General features: G+C 40.7%; 1 protein-coding gene across 2 annotated transcripts in view; it reads right to left on the bottom strand.

The window, feature by feature from the left end:
• The window catches only part of MAP7D2 (MAP7 domain containing 2), an 81,253-nt gene extending 64,205 nt beyond the window's left edge, over positions 1 to 17,048 (bottom strand). For both annotated transcript variants that reach the window (XM_069001223.1, XM_069001312.1), the window contains exon 1: positions 16,941 to 17,048. In XM_069001223.1, the coding sequence (XP_068857324.1) occupies positions 16,941 to 16,983 (43 nt within the window). In that variant the 5' untranslated portion in view covers positions 16,984 to 17,048. The remainder of the gene's footprint in view (positions 1 to 16,940) is intronic.
• Between the last annotated feature and the right edge of the window lie 8,808 nt (positions 17,049 to 25,856).

Below are 25,856 nucleotides of genomic sequence, written 5' to 3'. Positions count from 1 at the left end.
AATTGACAGACTACACAGGAATCCATATATATATATGGGTTTACCTTACCCACACTTTTCTAAAACAGGGATTTGCAATTCTCATAACCTCTATCCCACATTTCTAATTACTATATTGCAATAAGCTCAAACACCACAAATAGTGTTTGCTTAAGTGGCACTTGTTGTAACCTCAGTGGTCAAAAGTTAGTGACATACAGTATATATGGAACAGTAATTCTTTTGATGATTAAAATAAGCTTTCAGAGCCAGAGAAGCAAGAGCATGACAAATATTTTCACAACACATCAATATATCTCTAATTGAAATAGAATATCTTATGAAATTTGCCTGCCTTCTTAAATGAAGAAGAGATTTAAATGAAGTGATAAGTGGTTTGAATGAAATTATTACCAATAACCAACTTTGTGGTACTGCACCAACAGCCTCCTGGCCACATCCTGACCATCATACAAGTCACACAGATCACAAGCAGCTTCCCCTTGCCTAGATGGGGCGTTTCAAGTCACACACCAGGGAAGGCCATAGGTGTACCAAGGGAGACAGCAGCTCAGAACAAACTGCTGCCACTGGAAAAGTCCCACTGGCTACATCTTTGTGAGTCAGTGAAAGGTTTCTGAGAAAGGCCATGACTGAGCAGTGGCTCCATGAATTGCTAACCAGTAGCAACACACTGCTACAGAGGGGAAAATGTCAGAGCAGACTGGCACTTAACCTTTGCAATAAAAATGGTAAACCCAACTTGTAAACAGCACCCAGCTTCCTGCCTCCTGGCACACAGGCAGCAGCTCCAACAGTGTACAGAGGGGCCATAACCAGCCCTGCTGTGCCTCTTGAGCGTCCTGAGAGCCTGAGCAGTGTGGAGAGTGAAGAAACTGCTATAGCTGTCAGCATATCATGAAGTGGACGGCAGCTCACAAATTGTCTTCTCAGTTACAGAGCACTACATTAGGACAGCTACAGCACCTCCAGTGTACCAGGAAGGGTGAGATTCAGTCTAACTTCAGCTGCCCGAGGAAACAGACACTCACCTCGAGAGGCAGCAGCTCTCAGCTTCCCTCTCACTCACTTTACAGAGAGCAGGGTACTTCTCAATCCTGTCACTTCCTCTTGAGGGAGGAATTTAGAAGTGCCTATTCCACTCTACTCAAAGGGAGCCTAAGACAACCACGGTAGACAGATGTCAGACGAATTCCTGCAGAGAACCTAATTGTGCACAGTAATGCAATTTGTGCACTCTCCCACCAGTGAGGCATTAGGGCACATACAGGGAACGGCAGGATTTTCTACAGGTATTTTCAAAATACCAACTGTCTTCATTTGCCTGCTATTAACAGCTGGAAAATGACACTGCACATGTAATAGCAAAGGAGGAAGTTTTTATTTAAACTTTTCCTTTTGGTAGGGGAATCTCAAAACTCTACATTTTTATTGATGACAAATGAAGAACATTAAGCAGCTGAACATAGATCTCTTCAGGGAAGGGACACTTAATCATGAGTTTTCAGCTAAGGATCTCTTCTAAAAGAGCACACTCTAAAATCGGGGGTTCTAACAATTAGACTATCTAAAGCTCATCTTTTTCAATTCCATTACATACTACTCTACACAGCACCAATCAGCCTTTGGGTCCCTGAGTGAAGGCAGCACTTCTACACTGTCAGCGGAACAGACCTCAAGGAAATGAAAGGACAGAACAGCAGGACTGAGAAGAATGGAAGAAACCAGCTAAAGCATCTTAGCAAAGGACTAAAATATTAGGTACTGTATTTCATAATTATCTCCTTGGACTGCTAAAGAGATAAAACAGCCTCAAAACCAATTTCATCAGAACTGAAACATTGAAGCAGAATGCCCAAAATAGATGAAGTGAACCAGTTCCTGATGTAACGCTGACAAATCTGCACTTGACAGTATCTTCTTCACCTGTGACAAACTTGTGTAAATGTTCATTAGCATGTACTGTTTAGCAGAATTTCAACCAATTAATACAGTAATAGTACCAGCCTTCCAATATACACTTCCAGGTTCAGCACTTGCTCAAGTTGAATGCTCAGAGCAGCATGAAATAGACAGCACTCATGCCCTGTTAACCTCAGAGATAAGAAACAAACCCAAAGAGAGTTCAGAGTTTTCATACTTTAATGAAAGCACAGCAAGAGCAATGCTTGCAAAAGGTCACTAGGAAACAACAGCACTGCAGTAATGCCAACATAAAATTCTTGACCTTTATTTAATCTTAATCCCATTATTCTTTTTCTCATCATGACAATAAATCCCACTGAACCACAGGGATGCACACCATTTGCTTTCCTGCCACTCTGTGAAGAAGAATTCTAAGTACAAATACATACAGGACACTTCAGAGCAACTCGTGTGTGTGTATAGATAGATATATGTATGCACATAAAAACTTCTGAAGTTAAATCTGTTACCAGAAGATGAAAAATAACAAACAGTAAGAAAAAAATAGGCTTACTGAACAGCATTTTTCTTTCTGTTTACACGCAGGATTAAAGATTACTAAGTCAATGCATATCTAGTAGATGTTCCGGTAAGCAACCTCATACATCGATTTTCTTTTCCAGGATCATCTAACAGAAGCAGGATGCTCCTTTTACAAGATTCTTTCACAAAAGCAGAGAGTTGACTAAAGGAAAGAAAAAAAATCAATACTCAAACCCCTTACGTTTTTACATTTATAAATAAATATGTAACAGGACTATGATGAAAACTGATGAGTTATGCTCTCCTAACGACATTTCTTCACAGAATAAGAATGTATATGGACCCTGTTTATTGTTTAATTAATGTGTGTAAATTCTTTATTAAGCATGGGTTTGCTCAATTTTAGCTTAAGTGTCTTATTATTTATTCCCCAGTTTTTCAGGGTTTCAACACTAAAATGATGAGCTTCATTCTTGCTTTTAAGTCAGCATTTCTAAAAACAAAACAACATACCCACCTGCTTTCCAATGTCTTGTCTCCTCTCCCTCCCCCACACCTTTTTTTTTTTTTTCCTTTTAAAACTCTAATGATTAAAGAGCTCTATGCCCTTCTGGGAGATCAAGTCACAGTCACTGACTAGCAAAAGTGTCTTCCTCGCAAAACTCAAACCTCTATAAGTAAACTAAGTAGAAAGGGAAACATCTGAACAAATGTCATGAGTTAGTGACTTCAACTAATAAAGATTTTTTACAGTAGAGTGCTCAATATTGGAGGAAAAAAGTATCAATGCCTCATAAGAAGGATAAAGGAAAACAATACCAATTGCTCATTATTGATAACATATACATAACCCCAGCCATGTCTTGGTAGCATCAGCTACCAAAGGAACATACTACATGTAAATAGCACTAAATCATTCCCTTTTCTGTAGTTCCCATACAAGACATCAATGTGAGCTTTCTACCATTTTCTCCTCATTGACAATGTTCTTCAGAGAACAGGCAGCTGCACAGAGAAATCACTGAATAACTTGCCAGAACTTACCCAAGTATATCTGAAGCAGAAAAAAATGAAAAAATGGACTCTTTCCTTACTACTGATATCACAGCTGTCAATCCTAGGCATGCTACCTCAACTGCGGTTCATGTCGGTCATCATTTACAACTTAGGCTGCAGTAGTATTAACAGAGGCATAAAAATCAGATCACTAAAATTTTCATGACTTATTTCAAACAGAGAGGTTTTTGAAACTGAAAGCTTTCCATAACTGCAACAAGTTGAGGTTAACCCCATGCTGCCTCACAGTTGCTTATACACTAACAAAAGGTCCATCCACAAGACATGGAGATACTCAGTGTCTCAGCTTTGAACTGTAGACACCCCATACCTCCTCTCCTCCCTAAAATCAAGCACAATATTTGGCTGTGTTGAGGTTGCTCCTTCCCTTACTATCACCTTCCCTAAGCATTCAGGACTCCAAGGGAGACAGCTACCTTCAGCTTTACATTCCTTCTGCAGCTTCTCAAAAAAATGTAGTTTCATACCTACTCCTTCCAACTCTTCCTAAAATAAAGTGGGCTGTTCATACTATCCCTGCCAACATACACTGCTCCGTAGTGCACCCCCGCCTCCACACACATGTATGAGAACACAGTTTAAAAACCTCCTCTCCTGAAACACATTTGACTACTACTCTCATTCTGTCAGTCAAATGAAACTACACCACCTTTCATCTCGCTGTATTTTAAAAGATGAGACGTGAAGACAATAAGGGAAATCTCCACCTTTCTCAATAGTTTACTGTTCTAAAGTTTAACTTTCCATCTCCTACACGTCTGTAAAACACGTCTGAAAACCCTTCACTCCTCCTGTCTGCAATTTGTTCTGCCAGCCATTTTAAAAAGCACACACCCTCATGCTACAAGCAAAGTGTTAAGAGCTCATAGTTCTCTATACTTAGCAGGCAATCTGTATAGGAGTTTAAAATATATCCTATTTTCAAAGGCAAAAACATTTAAGGATATTTTACATAACACTCAAAACATGACCTGATTCCCCTCCCCTATTTATATTGCACTGAATTTTTTGTCAAGTCGAATAAAACAAAGCTAAATAACAAGAAAATTTTTATAATTACTTTGAAAGCTCTTAAGTCTCAAACTAAGCAGTTGTACTTGGCCTCATAAATTCCCTTCCCCTCAAATTTGCTGAAAAAAATCTGCCCTGGGCATGTAAGGCTCTGACAGTGGGTTCCAGTTCTGGCTCCCAATGAGAACCACAGCTCAGATAAGTAAGAGAAAAGGTGCTTTTTCAGATAACTGCTGCATATCCCTAACTCTCTTAGTAACTTAAATCCTGAAACAGTGAAGGACAGCATGTATGTGTTCGGAACAGATCTGGTAAATGCTGATGCTGTAGCTGGCAGCAGGATCTCTTACTCTCTCCTAACTTGGGCATCATCCAGAAAAAAATCTTAGCGAAAAACAGCAAAGCTACCACTGCTTTAGTGATACAATACACTTGACACTATCAAATTCCTTTCTACTAAAGAAATGGCAGAAGCCTATAACAGCAGAGTCCCTGCAAAAAGAGTCCCAGCAACATGCTTGCCTGCTCGTTTAGCTCCAGATGTGCCCACAGCCTGGTGCCATAAATCCCATCCTATCAAGAACAAAAAATTCAAGCTTGCTAAGTGTTATGGCTGACATTTTTACTTCTTCCAGCAAGCTTTCATCTGAGATTTTTCCTTGATAAAGGAAGGTCTCAAACAAGGAGAGTGGAGACTGAATCCTGTTTTGCCATGGAAGCGAACCAGTAGTGCCATTTATCTTTGCTATACAGTGCAAACCTAGGTGAAAAACTTAGGAACAAATTAACAGCAGTACATGAAAAAAGAGGGTTGCCTGCCTCCTTAAATGCACTTACTAGACTTAGAAATTGATTAATATTTAGCAATTATTGCAGGAGTACATTCAAAAGATTGCTAGCTGGAGCATTTACATGGCATCTGAAAACTACATACAATGATGATACACGCCAGCAATTCTCTCTCGGTTTAGTTACTTTTTAAAATCATGAAGTACACATCCAAAACATACTGACATGAAAGACATGTTTGGGTTGGATTTTCAAAATTTATTTCTTTTTTACCCCAGGTTTGTTTTCCTTTGCTAATCTGGAACTCCACCATTACGACTTTAGTTAATAAAATGACTCACCAGGGTTGCTTCATTAGGTGAAAGTAGTTTTGGATGTAAGCACAGAAAGACCAAAATACATCAATGGGTTCCACACATTGTTCTAACCCCCAAGAGATGCGTCTTAACTTCACCTAGTCAGTATTTGAAACATAATAGCAAATATTCACCCCACAAAGCCAAGAACCACACTAGCATACTTTTCAAAGCAAATTAGACATCTGAACTTTCATTCCCACCCTCTTGGCTAGTGCTTCTCTAGAACCCGAACTGAGTTGAACAAAACCACCCTGAGCAGTAGTTGCCCTGCAGCACAGCTACAGTAGAGTAAAAGATCACAGGTGCTGTATCCCAGTAGAAAAGGCTGGGCCACAACATCCCACGTGTCTGTTAAATCAGGAATCAGCTGCTGCCTCAAGAACCTCAGGGCTTATATCACTTTTCCTGTTTTCTGCTCTCCACTTCCACGTATCATGAACCAAGCTGCTCCTTCTTCAGACCAATGGGCAAGGAACCTTCCTTGTTTGGACTGTAACTGGTTGGTCTAATAAGCAGAGGTTATCGGTCACCAAACCTTGCCTCACCAGAAAGATATATTCATCATAGGAGTCTCAGCAAAGGCAGCTGACTGTGGACCTCCTTCCAGGGCTGATTTGACACAAACTAACTGTGGGCAGAACAAAGTTCAGGATACACCTGTACAGGGAAAGGCTTTTGTTTGATAGTGGCAACAGAAAGTAGCTCTGCTGAATGTGGGGGCCCGGATCACCAACCACTCCAGCTGAAAGTCAGCCCTTACACAGGAATCCTACACTCTTCCAGAATTTTGTTTCACATGTAGATACAAATCAAAAGATACAGAGTCAGGGATTGAAAAACCTGCCAACCCATAGCAAGGGAAAAGAGGAGAGAGATGAGTAGGTTGAGTTGGCTGAAGTAATAGAAACCAGTAAATATTTTGGGAAAGGAGACAAGGAGTCGGAAATGCAGCAAAAGCCACATCCTGTCCTGAGCATGTAGGAAGAAAGTCGGGAAGAAGGAAGTGCAAGTCTACACACACTCAAGAAGGCTGCTCTCTAAGCCTCAGCTGACAGTAGAAGGAAGAATAGATTCATCTGGACTAATAGGCAGTGGGACAAAGAAAATTACAGTGTATCATCACAGCCAACTATACCCACCTCCTCTACCTCAATGAGGGTTAATGCTATAAACAAAAACCAAAACAAAACTAACAAAAAAAATCCCACTTTTTTTTCAGTAGATCAGCATCCAAACTTCTTATCTGAGAATACAAATGAGATTTGAAATTAAGTTATCCCAAACAAGCAAGTAAACATTTTGGTATGGCTTCTGTGCATGGGGAAGAGGACCATCTAACTGGCAAGAAAGAAATATTTTTGTCTTTGCTTTTAGTACTTTTTAATTGATGCAGTGGACATTTCTGAATTAAAAGGAGACAGCTAGCAGCAGAAGATGAAGAGATTCTTGTGCCTGATGAAACATTTGAAGACTCAGGGGCAGATTACTTCAATGTAACATGCTTCATTAAATCCAGAACCAGGAGCCAAATCCTGTTCCACCTTCTCAAAGCAGTGTTAGATGATGCACACTGAAAATCTTTTCCTCTACAAACCTGACACCATCAGTTCTTACCAGTTTCTGTAAACTACTACACAGAAAATTCCCAAAGACCCCAAACTGTATACTCAAAGAATGTCACTCTACCTACAAAAAAAATGTATATTTATTTCACTGTTCCCTGATAACAACACTTGGCATCTGTCAGACAATGATGACACTACATTTTTTTACCAAATGACACCCAAGAAGAACAAATTTGGTTTATTCTGGCAAGGCAGAAAGTAAAGGACTAGATTACACAGCTGGAGACAGATAGAGGTGGCTGAATGCTCTCAAATCTAAAATGTTGGAATTAAAGCTAGCTTTTAGCTGCTGAGCAGTTTTCCATATTCCTTTAAGAGTTTTCTTTCTTGGGACTCTTCAGTTGTACAAATTTATGAAGGACTGTATAATAAAATCAGCTTAAAACATTGCTCATAGAATCAGATCCAACAGTTCTCAGCCATTGGGACTGAAGGTCAGAATATGAAAATTACATCTTCCAAGTACTACCTTATACAATGAAAGTTTTGACCAGGATTTCTCAAGATGTGTGCATGACTAGGAGATATCTGGGTTCATTTCAGTGCAGAATAGCCATCAGAAAACCATCTTGAGGACTTTTGCCCCTCTACTTTTCCAAGTCTATAACATAAGAAAGTATATCACACTGCAACACCATTAATCAAGAGCTTCTGTGAAGACTAGGAAAACATTCCTTAACCTATTTGTTTTTGTTACCTTTGATTTTCAAAGAGCTCTTTGATATGGTGAGTCTCTGTTTCTGAACAGTAATGCCTGAAGCAGAGGTTAAATTGCATGGAATGCATTTTCTTTTCCTTTCCACCTTTTTCCTATTCATGGTCTCTTTGCCTCCCCTGCAGCTGCCACAAGAAAATTTTCAGAGCTACTTCAGCCCCCTGGGCTCCCACTGCAGGAGGCAGGTGGGCTGGTGAGAGGTCAATTCCTGCTGGAGCCCATCTGATGGGCCCAGTCTCCTCCATCAAACTTTTCTCTCCCTCTACTCCCTAGGCTGAATGGAGTGGAGTGAGCTCTGCTGGGGCACCAAGAGCAAGAATTACTGTATTGAGTAATTGTGAAATTGGAGCAAGAAGCAGACTAGATCATGGGAATATGTACACATGGAAGAAATAGCCAAGATATATCTTCTGGATACATCTCTAAGTTCTGTAACCATAATTTGTGTTACTCTAGGAAGCATTCTGTATGCTTGCTGTGATCTTACATCCTACCCTTAATGACTTTTTCTAGGCACTAGGGAGAACAGCAGTGAGACACTGTTTCTCTCACTAATGTGGCCAGCCTTATGACCTTGTAGGCAGGAGTGAGTGGATGAGAATAGGGAAGGAAGAAAACTCCATTAGAGAGAAAAATAAAAAGCCAACTTCTAAAATCTTAAGAGTTTTCCTAGTAGGTTATCATTTAATCAATCGCACAGATGCACCATTATCAGCAAGTAGGCACCAGAAGCTCTATGCAGTGCAGGGGTTTTCATCAACAGAGAACTTAGTGATCTTCCAGGAGCATCACTGTGCTATTTTAAACACCTTTTCGGTTGCTACATGGCCTGTAAGCTTGTCACTATGCTTTAGGGAGCACTCATTACAAGGAACCCTGGTTGCATGAAGGCTTCCTTTATAGTATTCAGTTCATCTTCAGCACTTCAAACAGACCAGTCATGACAAAAATTGGATCTGAAAGTGGATGTGCTTGTACTGTGTAACATGACTTTCAGTTCCATTCACACGTGATTTGGACAACTTCATCACAAATTAAATATATTAAAATTCAAAGATAGACTACTTACTCTTTTATTACATCCTTTGGCTGTGTGAGACTTAAAGGAAGATTGCATAAAGGCAGTACCTCTGTTATAAGAAGAGAGATTACAAAACCTCAGAGGCAAAAAAAAATGCCCAGCCCAAAACAGAGAAAACATACTGCAAGGCAGGAAAGAGATCAAAACTGCCCTTAGAATATAAAAATTATTATGAAAACCAAGCTATTCCTATCATCTGTAAATGCCTCAATCTGTGCAGTTATTTCTGTTTCAAATTTTCTTTCAGTTCTGTCACTCGATTATGCCATAAAAAAACACGAACCTTTCTCCATAATACTGTCTCAGAACAATTTCTTCCCTATGCAGCCCTCAAACATTTTCATTCAGTGCCATAACCTGGCCTCGACAAGCCACAAAACACATCCTGGCCCACAACCCTGCAACACTGCATTCACATCCAGAACCTCATCAAAAACTTGTTTGTGCCAACGGAAGGTCACCCTCTTATTTCACTGCACCATTAAACCACTTCCTCTGACTATTGAAAAGTGCCCTGTTTACTCGTAACCACAGCACTTAGCACCACTAAACCCAGGAAATATAATGGAAATACTTACATCTATTAATAGACCATTAAGCATATGCGAAAAATATGCCCTGTGGCTGACGCATGGTATCAAAAGTCAAGAAACTAAGCATGAAAGTAAAGCTCTACTCTCTCCCTTCTCTTCAGGAGAGGGAAAGGACAACTACCTCATCCATCATTTATTTTGGGAGCCATAATTTCTCACTGTTTGTCAACATTTTAAGAGCCCCAACAGCACATTCCAGTCCACTCCCTGAGGTCTCTTTCCCCTGACACTGAGCAGGTCTGTACACACACACAGATGCCACATTCAACACAAACAAGGGAATGAAAACTGGCAAGATGCAGGCAAGTCACCAGCAACAGGAAAGGGACTCCCATTTGTTGATACCACCCTCCCAAAGGAAGGGAAACTAAATCCCTTAATTTAAAATATGTAAAAATCACAGTAATGATGTGTGGATAAACACTACAGTATTGTCCCATTTTCCTTTCTGGGACAAAAGGAAAGGCCTTTCTTGGGTGATTTTTCATGCAGTGAACCTAGGAGGATAAAAAAAATTTTTTGTTTCACATGACCAGAGTTTTTTGAAAATTAAGTTTATTTTACTCCCAATAGAATTGTATATTGAAAGCTTATTCCAACTCAACAATCAAGGCTAGTTTATTCAAACTGGAGTATTCTTCCAGCTCTCCCTTGATCTATTGCTTAAGTGCGAAGGCAGCAGAGCTCTGCCCGGACCCTTTCAGCACTCCTGCTGTGGTTACAAACCCAGGCATGCCGCAGCACCTTCCGAAAGTTTGTATCTTTCTCTTTTAACCACATGAAGAATTTCAGTATTCCACCACACCCACGACCAAAAGTAATTTCAAACTATAAATATTTGAATGAGCATTTTTCTGAAATAAAGCAGAGCCTTGATGGCTTCCGCTTGGCACAAGACAAGTAATGTGATAATTCTTATGGATTGAACTGGGCAAGGCATACTTCCAGATCTTCCTAAGTGAAACAAAACCACAGTGCAACCTCCAGCACCTGGCATCAAAACAGACAAAGCTGTACTAACTGTAGTAGTGTTACTAATATTTTCTTGAAGATTTTTTGAGATGCTTTTACAGTGGCATCCATAAATTGATACATGGTATCGTGTTTTTATCTAACACACTCATTCCCATCCTATCAAAATCTTAGGTAGAAGTGATAAATTCTCACTCTTTTTATTTATTGAGATTGCTACTAGGAAAAAGGAGTATCTCAGAGAAACTATTCAACAAAGAAAACTAGATATACTTTCTTCTAGACTGGTTGAATGCACAATACACCTGTGAGGATGATAAGGTTATGGGGCATAAAATCCCCTTTCCTTTTTGTGCAAGCAGATGTATTACCATGCACAAGACCAACAAGGCAGCTGGCTCTGGCACGAAGTACCAATGCAGAAGACACCCCAGACTAAAATGCTTATCACATCACACCAAGTTAATACATATTCCAGGGACTGGTCCTCTTGGAAGGCAAATGCAAGCCCACAGGAATGATTTTACAAAACAACAGATGCAATTACTACTGAAGGGGTTCACTTTGAAAGCTTGGACAGTTTCATCTATTTCTGTACTCAAAATACATAAAAATGAGAGTTTTCAGATTTTTCACAAACCAGAAAACAGGATTTGAATGTCCAACACTGCACCAAACATGTATTTACTCTTGTAAGGAAAAACAGGGCTCAAAAAGTTAAATATTATACGATGCACAGGAAACAATCTCTTCTGTTAAATCATTATAAGAAATTGAGTTCAACATAGTTTTTCCAACTGGTCCAATCAAAAAGCACATACGTGTAACACTGGAACACTAAAAGTTGCATTTTACATATTGTAAAGGAATGAATTTAACAAAAGTGAAACATTAATACGAGAAGTTTGCTACTGGCATCTTTATGCCAGGAAAAGTAACATGAAAACACTGTGAAAAAACAAACTTTGGCACACAGAGAAAAACAGTTTAAAGCAAACAGATACCACAACACAACTGTGCAAACCCTGCACAACATCAGAAATACCTCTTCTATTCATCACTGCTTTGGACCTTCTCACTGAAAAGCTGCTAAAAAACCAAACAGGCATCTACCTGCTGCATGACTGAAGTTTATGCAAAGATCACAGAAATGCTTTATCAATCTCAGCAAAGTAGACGTTTGTCTGCAGCACCTCAACATCACAAGAATAATCAGGTTCCCCTTGATCAAAGGAAAACAGACACAAACACGTGAAAGAAGTAGCAAAAACCTTCAGGTATTTAAGTGCAAAAGTGAAATTAACATCCCAGAATTTAGGGCAGAACAGTTTGATATGGCATTTGGCAAACAAAGATGACACACACACAAATAATACATTAAATGAAAAGAAGCACAATACTTCACAAAACTTCAGATCACAGAGGACATAGATATTAAACAGTTAAGGGAACATGTAACTACTGTGGATTATGCATTTAAGAGTTACAAGACGAAAATTAAGAAAACTAAGGAAGTGACCAACAAGCATTTGAATACATTAGTTCATTACAACTGCAGAAAGCCTGAAATGTACATGCATTATGAATGTACATGCACAGAGAACAACTCAAAACCAGAAGTAATTCCATATGAAACATTTTGATTCCTGTTAAACTGCAACTAGAAGTACTTTACTAAGATTCTTACAATATTCAGACCCACAGAGAACACTGGGGGTTTAGGATCTTGACAACTTCATGATACAAATGAAGTAAAACAAAAGTGTATTATGTACAAAGTCTGTCAGATGCATTACAGTCTTTTAAACAATATAACTATAATCTCGGATGGTTTTCCCCCCATTTTAATAGTTAGATTTCCACTTTGTAAAACCCACTTATCTCTTATCTTTACACAGCGACACATCATCATCATTAATCATTGTGGAGATAAGACACAGTGAAAGGTATTTCTAAATAGCCTATCTAAAGTCAGTCCAGGGCAATGTGACTACCCAAGATTTCAAGTCACTTTTTTCACTGGGTAAGCTGCCTGAACACAAGTATCTTGGGAAAACTGATACATACCATGTTCCTACATGCACTAATTCCAGGCATAGAAAATACACCAGTAATTTATCAAGCTGTGATGAAAATACCAAACACGAGTCAATTGCAGCAAAATAACTCAGAAATTATGTGAAATGTCCTAAGACAGGCAGATTTTAAAAAACCCTGTTACAGTACTGACCTTTGCATTCAATTACTCCAGTAACCTTGACTGAGCATTACTACTCCTTCCACTATTTAAGCATATTATCCAGATTTTCCCTCTCAACCTGTAGATGTCCACAAGAAAGTTAAATCTGAGTGTGTAATACAAGTAACTGAATGCAGTTAGTATCTCCAAAATTTGCATTAGCTTCCTGATCAGCTTCATCTCTGTCCAATCTGAACAGTCCAGTTACTTATAAAAATTCCATAAAACAGTATCTTAAAAAAAAACAAACAAAAAAGCACTACATAAATGGATATAGAATTTAAACTGGGGGTTACTGCTTCTAGGATCTGCTCAACATCTTAAGCCAGTCACAAACAAAGGGCTGAAAACTGCAATGCCCTATCAGAGAGCTGGTGCAAAAACCTGATTTCATGAGGAGTAGTCAAGACAACTAAAAGAGAAGAGCCAAACAAGCTACTCAGTAATTCTGACACTGGGACCTTGTTGCAAAAACACACAAGAAGGAAGAAAGATTTTTTTTTCCCAGCCACCTGAGCAGTCCAGAATCGAACAGAATTTAAAGCCTTGCTCTATTCTGCAGCCTTAGAATGCATTTGCAAGTGAATGAGAGACATAACATTTTTAAAGAATTTCCACTGTCAGTTTTGCTCCACATACATTGAAGGACTGATAACCAAGAAAGTTATAATTGTGTTTTATTTATTCATGAGATTAAAAAAAGCCTTACTACATAAATCTTCATACAATATCATCACACAGGACATATAGTTTCATTTACATTAAATATGCACATGCTCCTTCAATTAGCATGTCTAGAAATAATTACTTAATATAAAAAAAAGCATTCCTGATGCCTTTCCACTGCTACACGGATACACCAGCCACCAAAGCAGATGGAGGTCTGTGACACTATAAAACAGTGTCTTATAAACACTGAAGTTTTCAGAGGCTTCACTTTCCTAACCTGTGCATTGCAAGTGATACACCTTCCTTTTACTCCTGGGATTCAAAGGCATTTTTCTTCACTGCAGTTTAACAAACTTTTTTGGAAAGAGGTTTGACTTTTTTTTTTAAAGGACAAAGCCTGACAATGTTAAAATACTTTAAATACTGAAATAGTAACCTTGAGAGGATGTAGGGTATTAAGCTGCCCTGAACTAAAGCAAATACTTGCAAATGGTAACATCACATGAAAAGCAGCACATGAATTAACCTTGGGGATAAACAACCTTGAGTGTCCATATATGAGAGAAAACAGTACAGTACAAAAAGAAGAGTGTAACTATATGTTGTTTAAGTCATTTTGGCCTATAAGAAATCACTTGGAAAAGTACTAAGATCAAGAACCCACACAGTATTTTTAAAGGAATCCACACATGGATTCATTTCACACAAACTGGTTTAGTGATATACAGTCTAAGATGGCACAACATATGATTTTTTCCTCTTAAATTCTTTTAGGCATGATCATGTTTTCTAGAAGGAAAAAAAGCAGCCAACCAACAAACACATTTTACTCTGAAAATCAAAGTGTCCAATATTTCAACATCTCAGCACATACATTAGGCAAATCTCACTGGGCAGTAAAAAGGAAGACGAGAGATTCAATACTGAGCCATTTGTCCTTCAAATGCTCTTTAGTCATTACCTTTACTATAGACAGCAGCAGCAATAATGGCTACATTTTGGTCACCTAACACTCTCTCCCTGACAAAAAGATTCCTACAGTGTCTTCTCAGGCTATTGTTTGCCTCATGCCTTTGATTTTTGGCAAAGGGATATAACTGAGCTCGGCAAATATTATTTGCTTTAGCCACAGAATTTTGCTCCTTGTTTGCAGCATTATAAACAATTTAACGATATTCTCTTCCCTAGTAGCCAAGAGATGCAAAAAAATTCCTTATTGCAGGCTTGTTTATTACAGTTTGGTCTGGGCAGACAGTCTTAAGAGCCTCATTTGCACTGCCATTCAAGAAATTCCCTCAGCATTGGAGGATCCTACAGATCCTCAGATGCTGCCAGAGAAGTACAAAGTTCAGGAAGGGGAACAGTGGTTACAGTCACTGCCTGTTGTTGGGGCAGTCCCCCTTTTGGGGGACAGCACCGTGGGAAGGGGCATTTTACTTTGGAACATGGAGGTAAGATTCTTCCTATCCCTATGAACAAGATGAGGACTCCAGGACCAAGACATACATACAAACACATGAATCAAGAGAGCATCATTTCCACATCTGTATTAATGATTCGTGTTAGCAGCTGTTGTGTTTGTTACAAAATTGGGAAGACCCACAAAAGAGAGCCTCATTCTCTGCTGCAGCAGATCCAAATCCCATCCATACTGCTGTCTGTAACACACAACACACATACACAATCTTTTATACCACATCATATATTATCTTCTAGCAGACAATTCAAATAACATAACAAATTTGGCCAAGACCACTCTATGCTGCCTTGCTTGGGCATTAGTGTTCAAATGCCAATGCTTGGCCACAAGTGATTACATCTGTCTGTGCCTGTCCATGCTCTACAAAACATGGCCCATCTTTAATTATAGCACCTGCTGCCTTTTCTGTGGATTCCCAATGTCATACAGGGTGAAAAATAGATAATGTACTGGTCAATATAAGGAGTGAAGGCTTTTCACAACACTTGCCTCTGAAGTTAGAAAGCATAAACTAGAAAGACACAGAAAATATCTGGGAAGAGTGCAAGTGAATATTAGGAAGAATTCCTCATACTTTAGAAAAGAGGTGAAAAAAACCCTCGCAAATATGATTTCTAAGCATTAATTTTCTCCTGTCTTCCATGTGAAATACTTAAAAATGGAAACCCAAGCCCTAGAAGTGCCTGACTGCTCAACAGCAACAGCCTTACAGCAGAAGCCACAATTGCTAAGCACATGGAGAAGGGTGAGGAGCAGCAAACACAGGTGTTCCCAATGCCTTCCTTGGCCCCTCACACTGTGTTACCTCAGAGAAGTCAAAGTCTCAGATTCCCACTCCATAAATTTGGGACAGTAATCCTTCTTTATCTCCCAAAGCAATTGCAAAGCTACTTTTAGTCACTACAGTGGCTTAGGACAAACGGGGAAATTAATTCCCTCTTATGCACCAGGTTTAGATGGTTTACCATCCACAAAGCAGAGGCTCTATACCAGCCAATTAAGGTAAAAGTGTAATGAACACCTACATAACACCTTAATCACCACTCATCTCATACTCGAGCCCAGGGGAAGTCATGTGAAGACACCGCAGCCAGACCCACCCTAACACCTACATGTGAAGCCAAGGGCCAAGGTCACGACAACCAGCCTTGGCCCCAACATCTCATGGTGCTGGGGGACCTGATCCCATGTCAGGTGCTACTCCATACACTGCAGCAACCTCCACCACATCTCACACATCCTTTTCGCCCTCGGAAATTAAAAGTTACGTTCGCTGAGCAGCGAGGAGGGACCTTAACCAGAAGCCGTGTCTATATAAGGGCTCTGTGTGCGGCGCTCACGCTCGATACCCGCTCAACCAGTTTGCTGCCCGGGCTGGGCAGCACCGGCACAGGCAGGCCCAGGCACCGCCGAGAACGAGGTTTACAAATCGCTGCCTCCCCGCTCTGCACTTCGGGGCACGGCCGAGCTGCCGCCCGCCCGCCCCGGCAGCACCGCCGGCGGCCGGGGAAATCGCGGCGGCACAAAAGCCACCTCATGGCAAACACCTCCCGCTCCACAAAGGGGAAGGACGGGGTTCGCCGGGAGCCGCGGGCGGGACCCGCTCCGTGTCCCCTCGGGAGCGGCCGCCCGGCGCCGGCACCGCCGCGGCTCCCGCCGGGAGCAGCCGCCCCATCCCTCCGAGATGGCGGCCGGACCGGCGGCACCTGCCAGGGAGCGACCCCCACCTGCCCCCTCCCCGGGGCTCGGGCAGCGCCGGTCCAGGCGGCGAGGGACAGGACGGGACGGGACGGGACGGGACGGCACCGGGGGAAGCCACGGGATGCGGGCAGGGGAGCCGCCGTCCCCCGGCACCTCGCGGGGCCGCAGCCCCATCCCTTACCTGTGGCCCGCGGGTGGCTGCGCGCAGCCCCCGGCTCCGCCATCTTCCCCGGCCGGTGGTGCCGCCGCCGCGTCCCGCCGGGGCCGGCTGGGCTGGCTGCGCCCGCGGCCGCCGCACAGGCGCAGTGCCCGCCCCGGCACCTGACGGCGCGGGGAGGGGCGGGGCGGGACGCGGCCGGGCCCGGCGCGGCGGGGCGGGCCCGGTGCCCAGGTGGGGCCGCGCCCCGCCCTCAGCGCCCCGAGAGCCGCGGGTCCGCGTTCCGGCTGCGGGGCTGCGCTCCGACACAAGGGCGGCCGAGCGGCCCTTTGGTGCTCGGGCGCGTTCAGTCGGGTTATCCCCGAGAGCCAAACAGCCCGCGCCCTCCGGCTTTCCGGGCGGATCCTGCCGTTTCCCCAGATTTTTCCATCCAGGTGTTTGCGTGCGCTGTTTGCAGCCACTTGTGGCCTCGGATGAATCGATGGCACCGGGGAAAGGCACAAGCGTGTCCTTCCCATCCAGCTGCGGTCGCGGTTCCCCCCGCGGGGTCCCTTCAGGCCGGGCTGGCCCTGCAGCAGCAGGACCACTTAGTACTCGGTTTTAGAAGGGGAGAAATAAACATAATCTTTGTTTCTCCTCATCACTCACATACTAGTGGTTGAACTCCCCTCCTCAAAATTTTAACACCCACCTTGAGTTCTTCTTTTGCTCTCCCCTTACTGGTTTTGCTGTTTCTGGGACACAGCAGTGCTACGGGAGCGCACGCCCCGGGGCTTGTGGCTTCGGGCAGCTCCTGCTCAAAACGTTGCCAGAAGTGGTGTTAGATGCCAAACACCGCACTGACTCATCTTCACTGCCAATTTACCAAAATTTAAATGTAAGATACATTTAATCCTTCCACTTCCCATTCTTACTCCTTTTGTTTTCTTCTTTTTGCCAAGCAATTATATCACCTTTATAAACTTTACCTGAAAGGCCATAGTCAGTATAAGAAGAAGGAGGAGGAAAGCACTTACTTTGGTATTCCTGATGTGTCTCCTACTAAATCACTATTAAGAGGCAATTATTCTGTTGAGGTGCTGGGCAACAATCTTTCCATCTACACATTCAAGTGGTGTTCTCATGTTTGGGTTCACACACCTCAATAAAAGTTTAGCTACACAGATTTAGGGTTTCTGGTGCATACAGTAATAATTATTCCTAATGTTGCCTTATCAATGAAATACTTAATTTTCATTGTTTATAACTCTGCCAAATCTAAAGAGTGTCAAATGATGTTTTCATTTCAGCTGTTTCCCACGCTAGCCTTACGTCAAGGGACTCCACTTAATATTCTACCCCTCTAAAGACCGAACTGCACAGTTTTGGTCATATTACAGAAGAAAAACCCCACCTGTCTTACTGTAGCTGTGCCTCCTAATTTCCAGGGTCTCCTTTGGCAACAAAACCAAAAGAAGGAAGAATCTTCTGTAATATTAATTAATCTTTAGCCTATTGGTGTCCGAGGAACATATGGGAAAGAGTGGCTGGTCTCAGTGCAAGATACATGGGTTTAGTGATGAGAGAAAGGAAACAGAGAGGATGAATTCCCAGGACTGGGAAATAGGACAGCAGAGAGTGAATGTGGGGCGTGAAAAGATGGAGGGTTATGGCTGGAAGCTGGAGAAAGGGGTATGAGGGTATCTACAGGGAGGGTATTCAGGCAGTAGACAGTGGCTGGGAGGAGAGGGATGGATGGGGGCACGGGAGAATCTGCCCCGAGGAACATGAGCCTATCAGTGCTAGCTCTCAAGTGGTCGTGGAGCCCATAAGCACAGCATGTCACATGGAGAAAGAAGTGTTCTTCTACAACTGTAATTTCCTCTGATAGCTGGTTCACAGCATTCAGACTGGGAGTGATGCAGTGGGGAAAAAAAATAAAGAGATTTTCAAGAAATCTTAAGGAAACTATACAGAAAACATGAAAGCTCCAAAGACAAAGCCCTCCTCTACAGTATTATATGTTGCATGTGATATGAATCAGTTTTTAAATTACCTTTGCAGAGTGGTTTTTTCCACAAGACTCCTGCCTCATTCAGTACAAGGATGTCTTTAATTAATGTATAGTTCTTCAATGTTTCTCTTCATTTTCATCATGTAAAGTGGAATCTTTCATGTCATATTCTCTGTACATTCTTCAAACCTTGCCTTGAAGGCACATTAATTAATTTCCATGATGACTTTGCTGTGGTAGTCTCATAACTCCTTCAAAACATTCATAAATTTAACTTTGTACAGCCTTCTAAGTTGAAGTAGTACTATTATCATATTTTACACACAGGGAAGAGCTAACAGAAGGTAGTGTGTCTGGGGTTGTCCGTAGTGGTTTGTTAATTCTTTAATGTTGTGGAGGCTGGAAGGTTTATTTAATACGGTGTGCATCCACCAGCACCTCAGAAACAAGAGCATAACTGTTCTTGCTCAGGTTTGACTTTAAATACTTTTTAGATCTTTAAGCACTGGATGTAGTGGGTTACTTACAGTCTACAAAGCTTTGGCATGCACTTACACCTGGGAGTCAGGAGCTGATTTCAGGCATGTCTGTGTATCCTTCTTTATGACAGATAGAGGAGCTCTGGGAAACTTTTTCATATTCAACCTTTAGAATGGAAGTTATGAACAGTTTAATTTTGCCCATACTTCACATAACAAGATTATTTTCTTGACTATAGCAGCAAAAGGGGCCTTCCCAGCTGTGGTGGGACTACAGCCAGTGTCTGCATGCTCAGAATTGGAGATGTCACCGTGTTCCCCCCTAACTCTCCACAGCCCACCTTTCTTTAATGTCCCTTCCTATCAGCAGAAGGAAAGCATCCTAGAGGTTGCACATCACCAGGAGGAATGTGAGGGTCTGCTTTTGAGTGATAGGAGAAGGATTACACAACCTGACATATATATAGCCTTTGATTGCTGAGGGATGGGATTGGAAAGTTTCTCCTCACCTCCAGGGCCAGGAATGTGAATTATCACAGCCCTGCCTGCAAGGGCAATGAGACAGCAGGGAGAAGCTGTGTGTTTGCTGGGCATTGCCAGTCTCTTATCAGCAGCTCTCTGGCGTGAATTATAAAGCAGTGTAAGAATTTTCCCAACACACAATCTCTGTAAGGCAAATCACATTGAGCACTCCAATTGGGAAAACATTTATTGCAGACACTTTGCTTATTCTGCTTTCTTCATCTGAAGCCCAGTTTGTCCTGCTATGAATGAAGCTCTGGTAATACTTGTTCTAGATGGTTGTGTTCTAAAGCGTTGTTCTTTCCTTCTTTTATGGTGTGTTGCACACTGTTAAAATCAACACCACTTTGGGTTTCTCTTGTGGAAAACATTTTTCCTCTCTTAGCACACATTTCCAGCAGATGCTGTATTTAAACAGGTGGTGGTGAACCTAAGCCTGTGAAAATCTCAGAGGTAAATCTGCAGAGAAGAAAAGTCTTAAAGTCAGCTCAGGATGAAGACAGAAAAAAGCTGGAGGGACTGATAATTTTGCCACCTTAACAGACATTCAAATAAAAACTGTCAAAAGTGTAAACTAATTTTGAAAATCTTGACTTCTTTTCTCAGTGTTTTTGAGATGGTTGTATCTATGCAACCAAAGCCTTCCCTCCCTAAGAATGCTTCTGAGGGAAAACAGTCAGTTCTGAGGAAACTAGCCAAATTTACAATGTTACAAATCTATGTTGGTCCATAGTTTTTTGCTGTATTTTGCTATTTTGAATCAACAGCTGAAAATTTGAGTGCCCAAAAAAGTAAGGCAAGTAGAATGGCTGCCTGGGGTATTTCAGTTGGAGCAATTGGCCCAGTGTCACGCAAACGCTGCGTGTCAGAGATGGTAAATCCACTTCTCCTCGGCAGTATTTGTCTCCTTTAACTTCAAAAACATCCTTCCTTTTCTGAAACTCCTGGAAGTCCAGTGCCTCACAAACTCTGGATGAAATTAAGTGCTCAGACCAAAGTACTTTTATAAGCAGTGCAAATTAATCTGAAGAGAAGTTCTCCTCTTCATCAGGTAAGTTCGTGTTCTCTGAGATAAACAGAACATGACTCAGAAGTTGGAAAGAGTGTTTCAGCACATGTATCAGAGACTGAAGAAAGGTGGTGGATATAACTAAATATAGTTGTTCCTGATTGTTGAAATATTAACTCATCATCTTAAAACTCAGCATTTTAGGGGAATCTTTAGCATTGCCCTAAAATAGTTTACAAGGCCATGTAGTGGTAAGACAAGGGGGAATGGCTTTAAACTGAAAGGGGGCAGGTTTAGATTAGATATTAGGAAGATATTTACTGTGAGGGTGGTGAGGTACATGAACACATTGCCCAGCGAAGCTGTGGATGCCCCATCCCTGGAAATGCTCAAGGCCAAGCTGGATGGAGCTTTGAGCAGCCCAGGTTAGTGGAAGGTGCTGCTGCTCACCACAGGGGGGTTGGACTAGATGAGCTCTAAAAGGTCTCTTCCAACTCAAACTAAAAGGGCTCTTCCAATTCAAACTTCCAATTCAAAGGTCAAACCAACTCAACTGACAGAAACACTCACGGTGTTATTGACTGATAAGAAATCTTCCTCACGAGAGATGAATCTTACTTAAAAATATCATGGGCACTGAGTCAATAAATTGAGGCACATTGTGATAACAGAGAAAATATTTTTTTTCCAGGCACTTGAAACCTTTCTATAAAATGTGTTGGTGGTAGCAGTCTTGAAGGTAGATACAAACAGCAAAATGGTGCTCTGTTTCAAAATCACAGTTTTGAATTCAAAACTCATGGTTGTATTTCTGAAGGACTTCTACCTTTTAGTCAAAAATATTTTTATAAAAAATAGTTGAATTTGCCCAGGTGAAATGGCTTCCGTTTCTGTTTGTCTCTCACTGTTTAAGAAGCCACAGATATTCACAAGCATTAAACTTGTCTTTTTAGGTTCCCTTGATTGAAGACCAGGAACAATGTGCAACTCAGTCTGGAAAAACTTGAACGACATCTGTCTGCTTTATTTTTGTGTATTTACATATCTAAGAACTGTCATTCAGTGAGTAATATCAGCCCAATGTTAAAATAATTTTTAGGATGAATCATAATGGATTGCTTTTGTATTTGTTATTTGACATGTGAAAAGTGTATTATTTCTCCTTCATGTGAAAGTAGATTTTTTTTAACCTTGTTAAATGTTAAATTGTTAAATCACACACCCCAATATCCTATGCCATATGTGATTTTTTGTACTCCCCAAATGCCTTGAACTAGGGGCATATTTTCACTTGCCTCACACTTTCGTCTTTTGAAGTTCAGTCATAGCTATTTGACTTGGAAAAGCTTGGCACTAACAGGGTTGATCTTCACAAAAATAAGTGAAAATAGAGCAAGGGAGGAACTCTCTCATCACCTTGTGCTTTGTTATTTACTGACAGCAGAGGCATTTTAAGTCATGTACAAACATAGCCGTGTATACACACCCTGCTTTGCTGAGCATGGTAATGGGATAAACAGTAGTGGAATGCAGCAGAAACCTATTTCACATTGATTTAAACGGATATAAACTGAATATTTTTTCATCAGTATTTCATTGTAAGAGTGATATATATTATATCTCCAGTTCTCCTGTAAATAAGTCCTTAAATATTTGCCACCAAATACCAGCTATTCTCCTCCAGATTAAAACCTTGTGAGCCCTGAATCTTAAAATTGCTTTGCAGATTTGTGGGCAGGTATCATTGGGGAATATGAACAAGTTAGATTTTGATGAGTTTTGGATTGCTTTTGATTCTGGGATAGAGCTAAAAGTTATTTTGTGCAGTAATAGGCAAAGAAAAGGCAAAAGCTGTGTCAGTTTTTCATGCTTTAAGAGGATGTGACACAGTCTTAGCTTTTGCTGGGAGAGGCAGGAGAAGATAAGTCTTGCTTCAGAAGGGAAGAATGTCTGCCCTGCAGCCATAGAAACATTTTTCCGTTTCTCTTCACCACCTGCTGAAGTGATTGATATTTGCCTGAAGGATTTGCAGTTATTTGTAATACTTTTGTTTAACTGCACCAGGATACTTTGCCAGGAAGTGGAACATTCTCCCCCAGCAGTACCTCATCTAAATATACAGGAGAAGATTATGTTATATAGGAGAGAAGCATGGGCAGGAATGTTCCTACCTCAGATTGATTATGAACTGTTCTCAAGTTTATGGAATATCAAATCCTAAGATGTTTCTACTCTGACTGAATGCCTAAAATAACATTAAATGAATTAAGTTTAGTTATAATTGAGTAATAGTTATACTGCATCAGATGTCAGTCAGTCAGTCAGTAGAGAATTACTTTTTACTCTTTTGGTTAAACTAGCATCCCAAGTATGACAAATTCAGTCACTTTGAAGAGAAGGGAATCTCTGCAACATATAGACCAGGTACTCCAAGAAGTTGTGTGGTCTTGTGACTACATAGTTTTAGGAATAGCACTGCATCTGCACACCCAGACTCTGCCTCACAGTCACAGTGAGACCATTTGCATGCTCCATGCTCACCACTTCCTAAATGCCTGGTAAGTCCAGTGCCTCAGCCTCTCCGAGTACTATCCATGAGATAACACTGGGAGAGACATGATAATTCTAGGACAGAAGTCAGTGTGCTTTAGGTTTGCTTTCATAAGTAATTTTCAATTATTTTTAAAATCATAAACATTCATGAATTTTTACCTTTTAGGAATCTATGATAGACCCAGATGTAATTTAAGAATATACTTAATACATGCCCAGCATAGGGAAGTAGAAGTCAAACTCTAATTGCTTTTATTGAAAGAGGGAGAAAGAACATTGTAAAAGATGAGGATTTTATTTACTTTTGTAATCAATTTTTCATTCTTCCTTAACTTCCACAGACAAGGAGTGTGCCATGTGACTTGGCACACTCAGACACAGAGGAAGCAATGCTGGTCACAGTGATTCTGTGGTTCCTTCAAAGCATGATAAATCAGGCTGTGCCTGGAGATGGTTACAGTCTGAAGGCCTCCTGGTGATTAAAGGGAGATCAATAATTTTTAAGCAAGTAGTGTTTGAAAAATGGTTGAGCTGAATCTGAAATCAATTAGTATAAAATATTATACTGGGCATTTTAACACAAAAGGGGAGGGTCTATTGATAAAACTTGGTCATCAAGAATGAAATGGATTTTCAGGCTAAGCTTCACTGACTTCAACACAGCTACAACAAATTAGTCTGTCTCTGAAGAGAAAAATCAGTTACTTCAGTTTATAATGTGTAACCTGTTGATAAAGAAATCCTAACTAGATATGCTAAAAAGATAAAATGACAACTTCAAGGAATCTCATGGAGATGCACTTAGATGGTTGTCACGTGTTTCAAACTTGACTAAACATCAGATATTAATCAAATATTAGCTCACCTGAATTTCACAGGTTAAAGATCACTCTCATGAACAATCAAGGATCCATTTTCTGCCTGCCTGCCAATCCAATCATCGAACATGCTGCTTCCTCTAGATTTGAATTTTATAGGAATTACAAGTCAGCAAATATAGTGTATGCATTTTGTACATGTTTATAAACCTCTGTAGCCAACATAAGAGAGACCAAAATTAAAAAAACCAGTTAATTGCTAGTTACTGAATAACTGATTGAGATGATTGAGATGAGAGATTCTGTGGAAATAATGTTGAGGATGGTCCCAAATGCATAATACTGGTTTTGTAGCCATTTTGTGTGTTTTCTGAATTCTATCTCTTTAGCTTTACCTCTCACCCCATTGAAAATCAGAATTACACCTACTATGTATTTTCTAAATTTCCTCTTTTATATATATTTACTGCATATTAGAATTTTCAAAGTTTGGGTTTAAATTAATTTGTGATACTTATGAGAGAAGATATTTACCCTGTCTTCAAGCCCAACTTGAGGATACAACCTGATGCAACTACCACAATTAATTGGGGAAAATTATGATGGCTAAAAACAGTGTTTCTATTCAATGAGAATTCTGACATTTCAGAATTCCTTTTTATTTCAAATCAAAGTAATGGAAATTACTTACTTGTAGCTAAAAATATTTAATGTTTCTACAAATTTCTTCCTAGCAATATGGCAAAGTTTTCATAGCACTCTTGCATATCTTCTCACTGCAGTGTAGTGGTCTGTTAGTACACTTAGGAATAGGTCTTACAATCTTTTATCTCCATATTTATAGAGAAACTAAAGGTACTTATTTTCTTTTCCAATTGACATGACAGACATCTACACCCCTGTCTAAATTGAGCTCCCAGGCTCTCTTGGATACTGCAGGCTCTCTAATATTCCAGTACAATACAGTATTTTTTCTAACTTTTTCTAAACAATCTTTACTGGAATGTCCTGTTATTCACACCATCCCTTCCCTTTCTGTGAAGTCATTAATGTATAATGCTGTTTCACCATCATTTTTTTCTCCTCCATCTTTCCTAAATTATGCATGTAATTCCATCCTATTATTCCAGCCACAACTGCTAATCCTCCACAGGTCTCCATGCTAGCTAGTTTTGCATTTTGACACAATGGTTTTGGATCCTCTGTTTTTTTGTACCAATCCAATAACTTCATGCTGGCCACCACAAGAGGCTAATTTTTAGCCAGCAGTTTCTCACTCCACATATCAGTATCGGCACTTTCATTCCTCTGATATTCCTTTTGATATTCCTTTCTCACTACATTATCATCATGCAGATTAAATGAACCTTTCCCAGCTTTGTTCCCTACTTTAAAATTTAAGCTTTTATCAATCAAATTAGTCTTGACCCCAGTCCAGACCTCAAACTAATCTCTGTGTGTGTGTGTGTGTATGATCCTCTTCCAAGAATATTTCCCAATGGCAGACCAACCCTAAGCCTTCCTATAGGGTCATCTGTTGGTCTTCACTGTCTAGTTCCATCTTCC

This window comes from Aphelocoma coerulescens, chromosome 1, assembly GCF_041296385.1.
Source record: "Aphelocoma coerulescens isolate FSJ_1873_10779 chromosome 1, UR_Acoe_1.0, whole genome shotgun sequence".
NCBI classification, from domain to species: Eukaryota; Metazoa; Chordata; class Aves; order Passeriformes; family Corvidae; genus Aphelocoma; species Aphelocoma coerulescens.
Note: the sequence above shows the minus strand (reverse complement) of the source record. Positions and strands in the feature narration are given on the sequence as shown.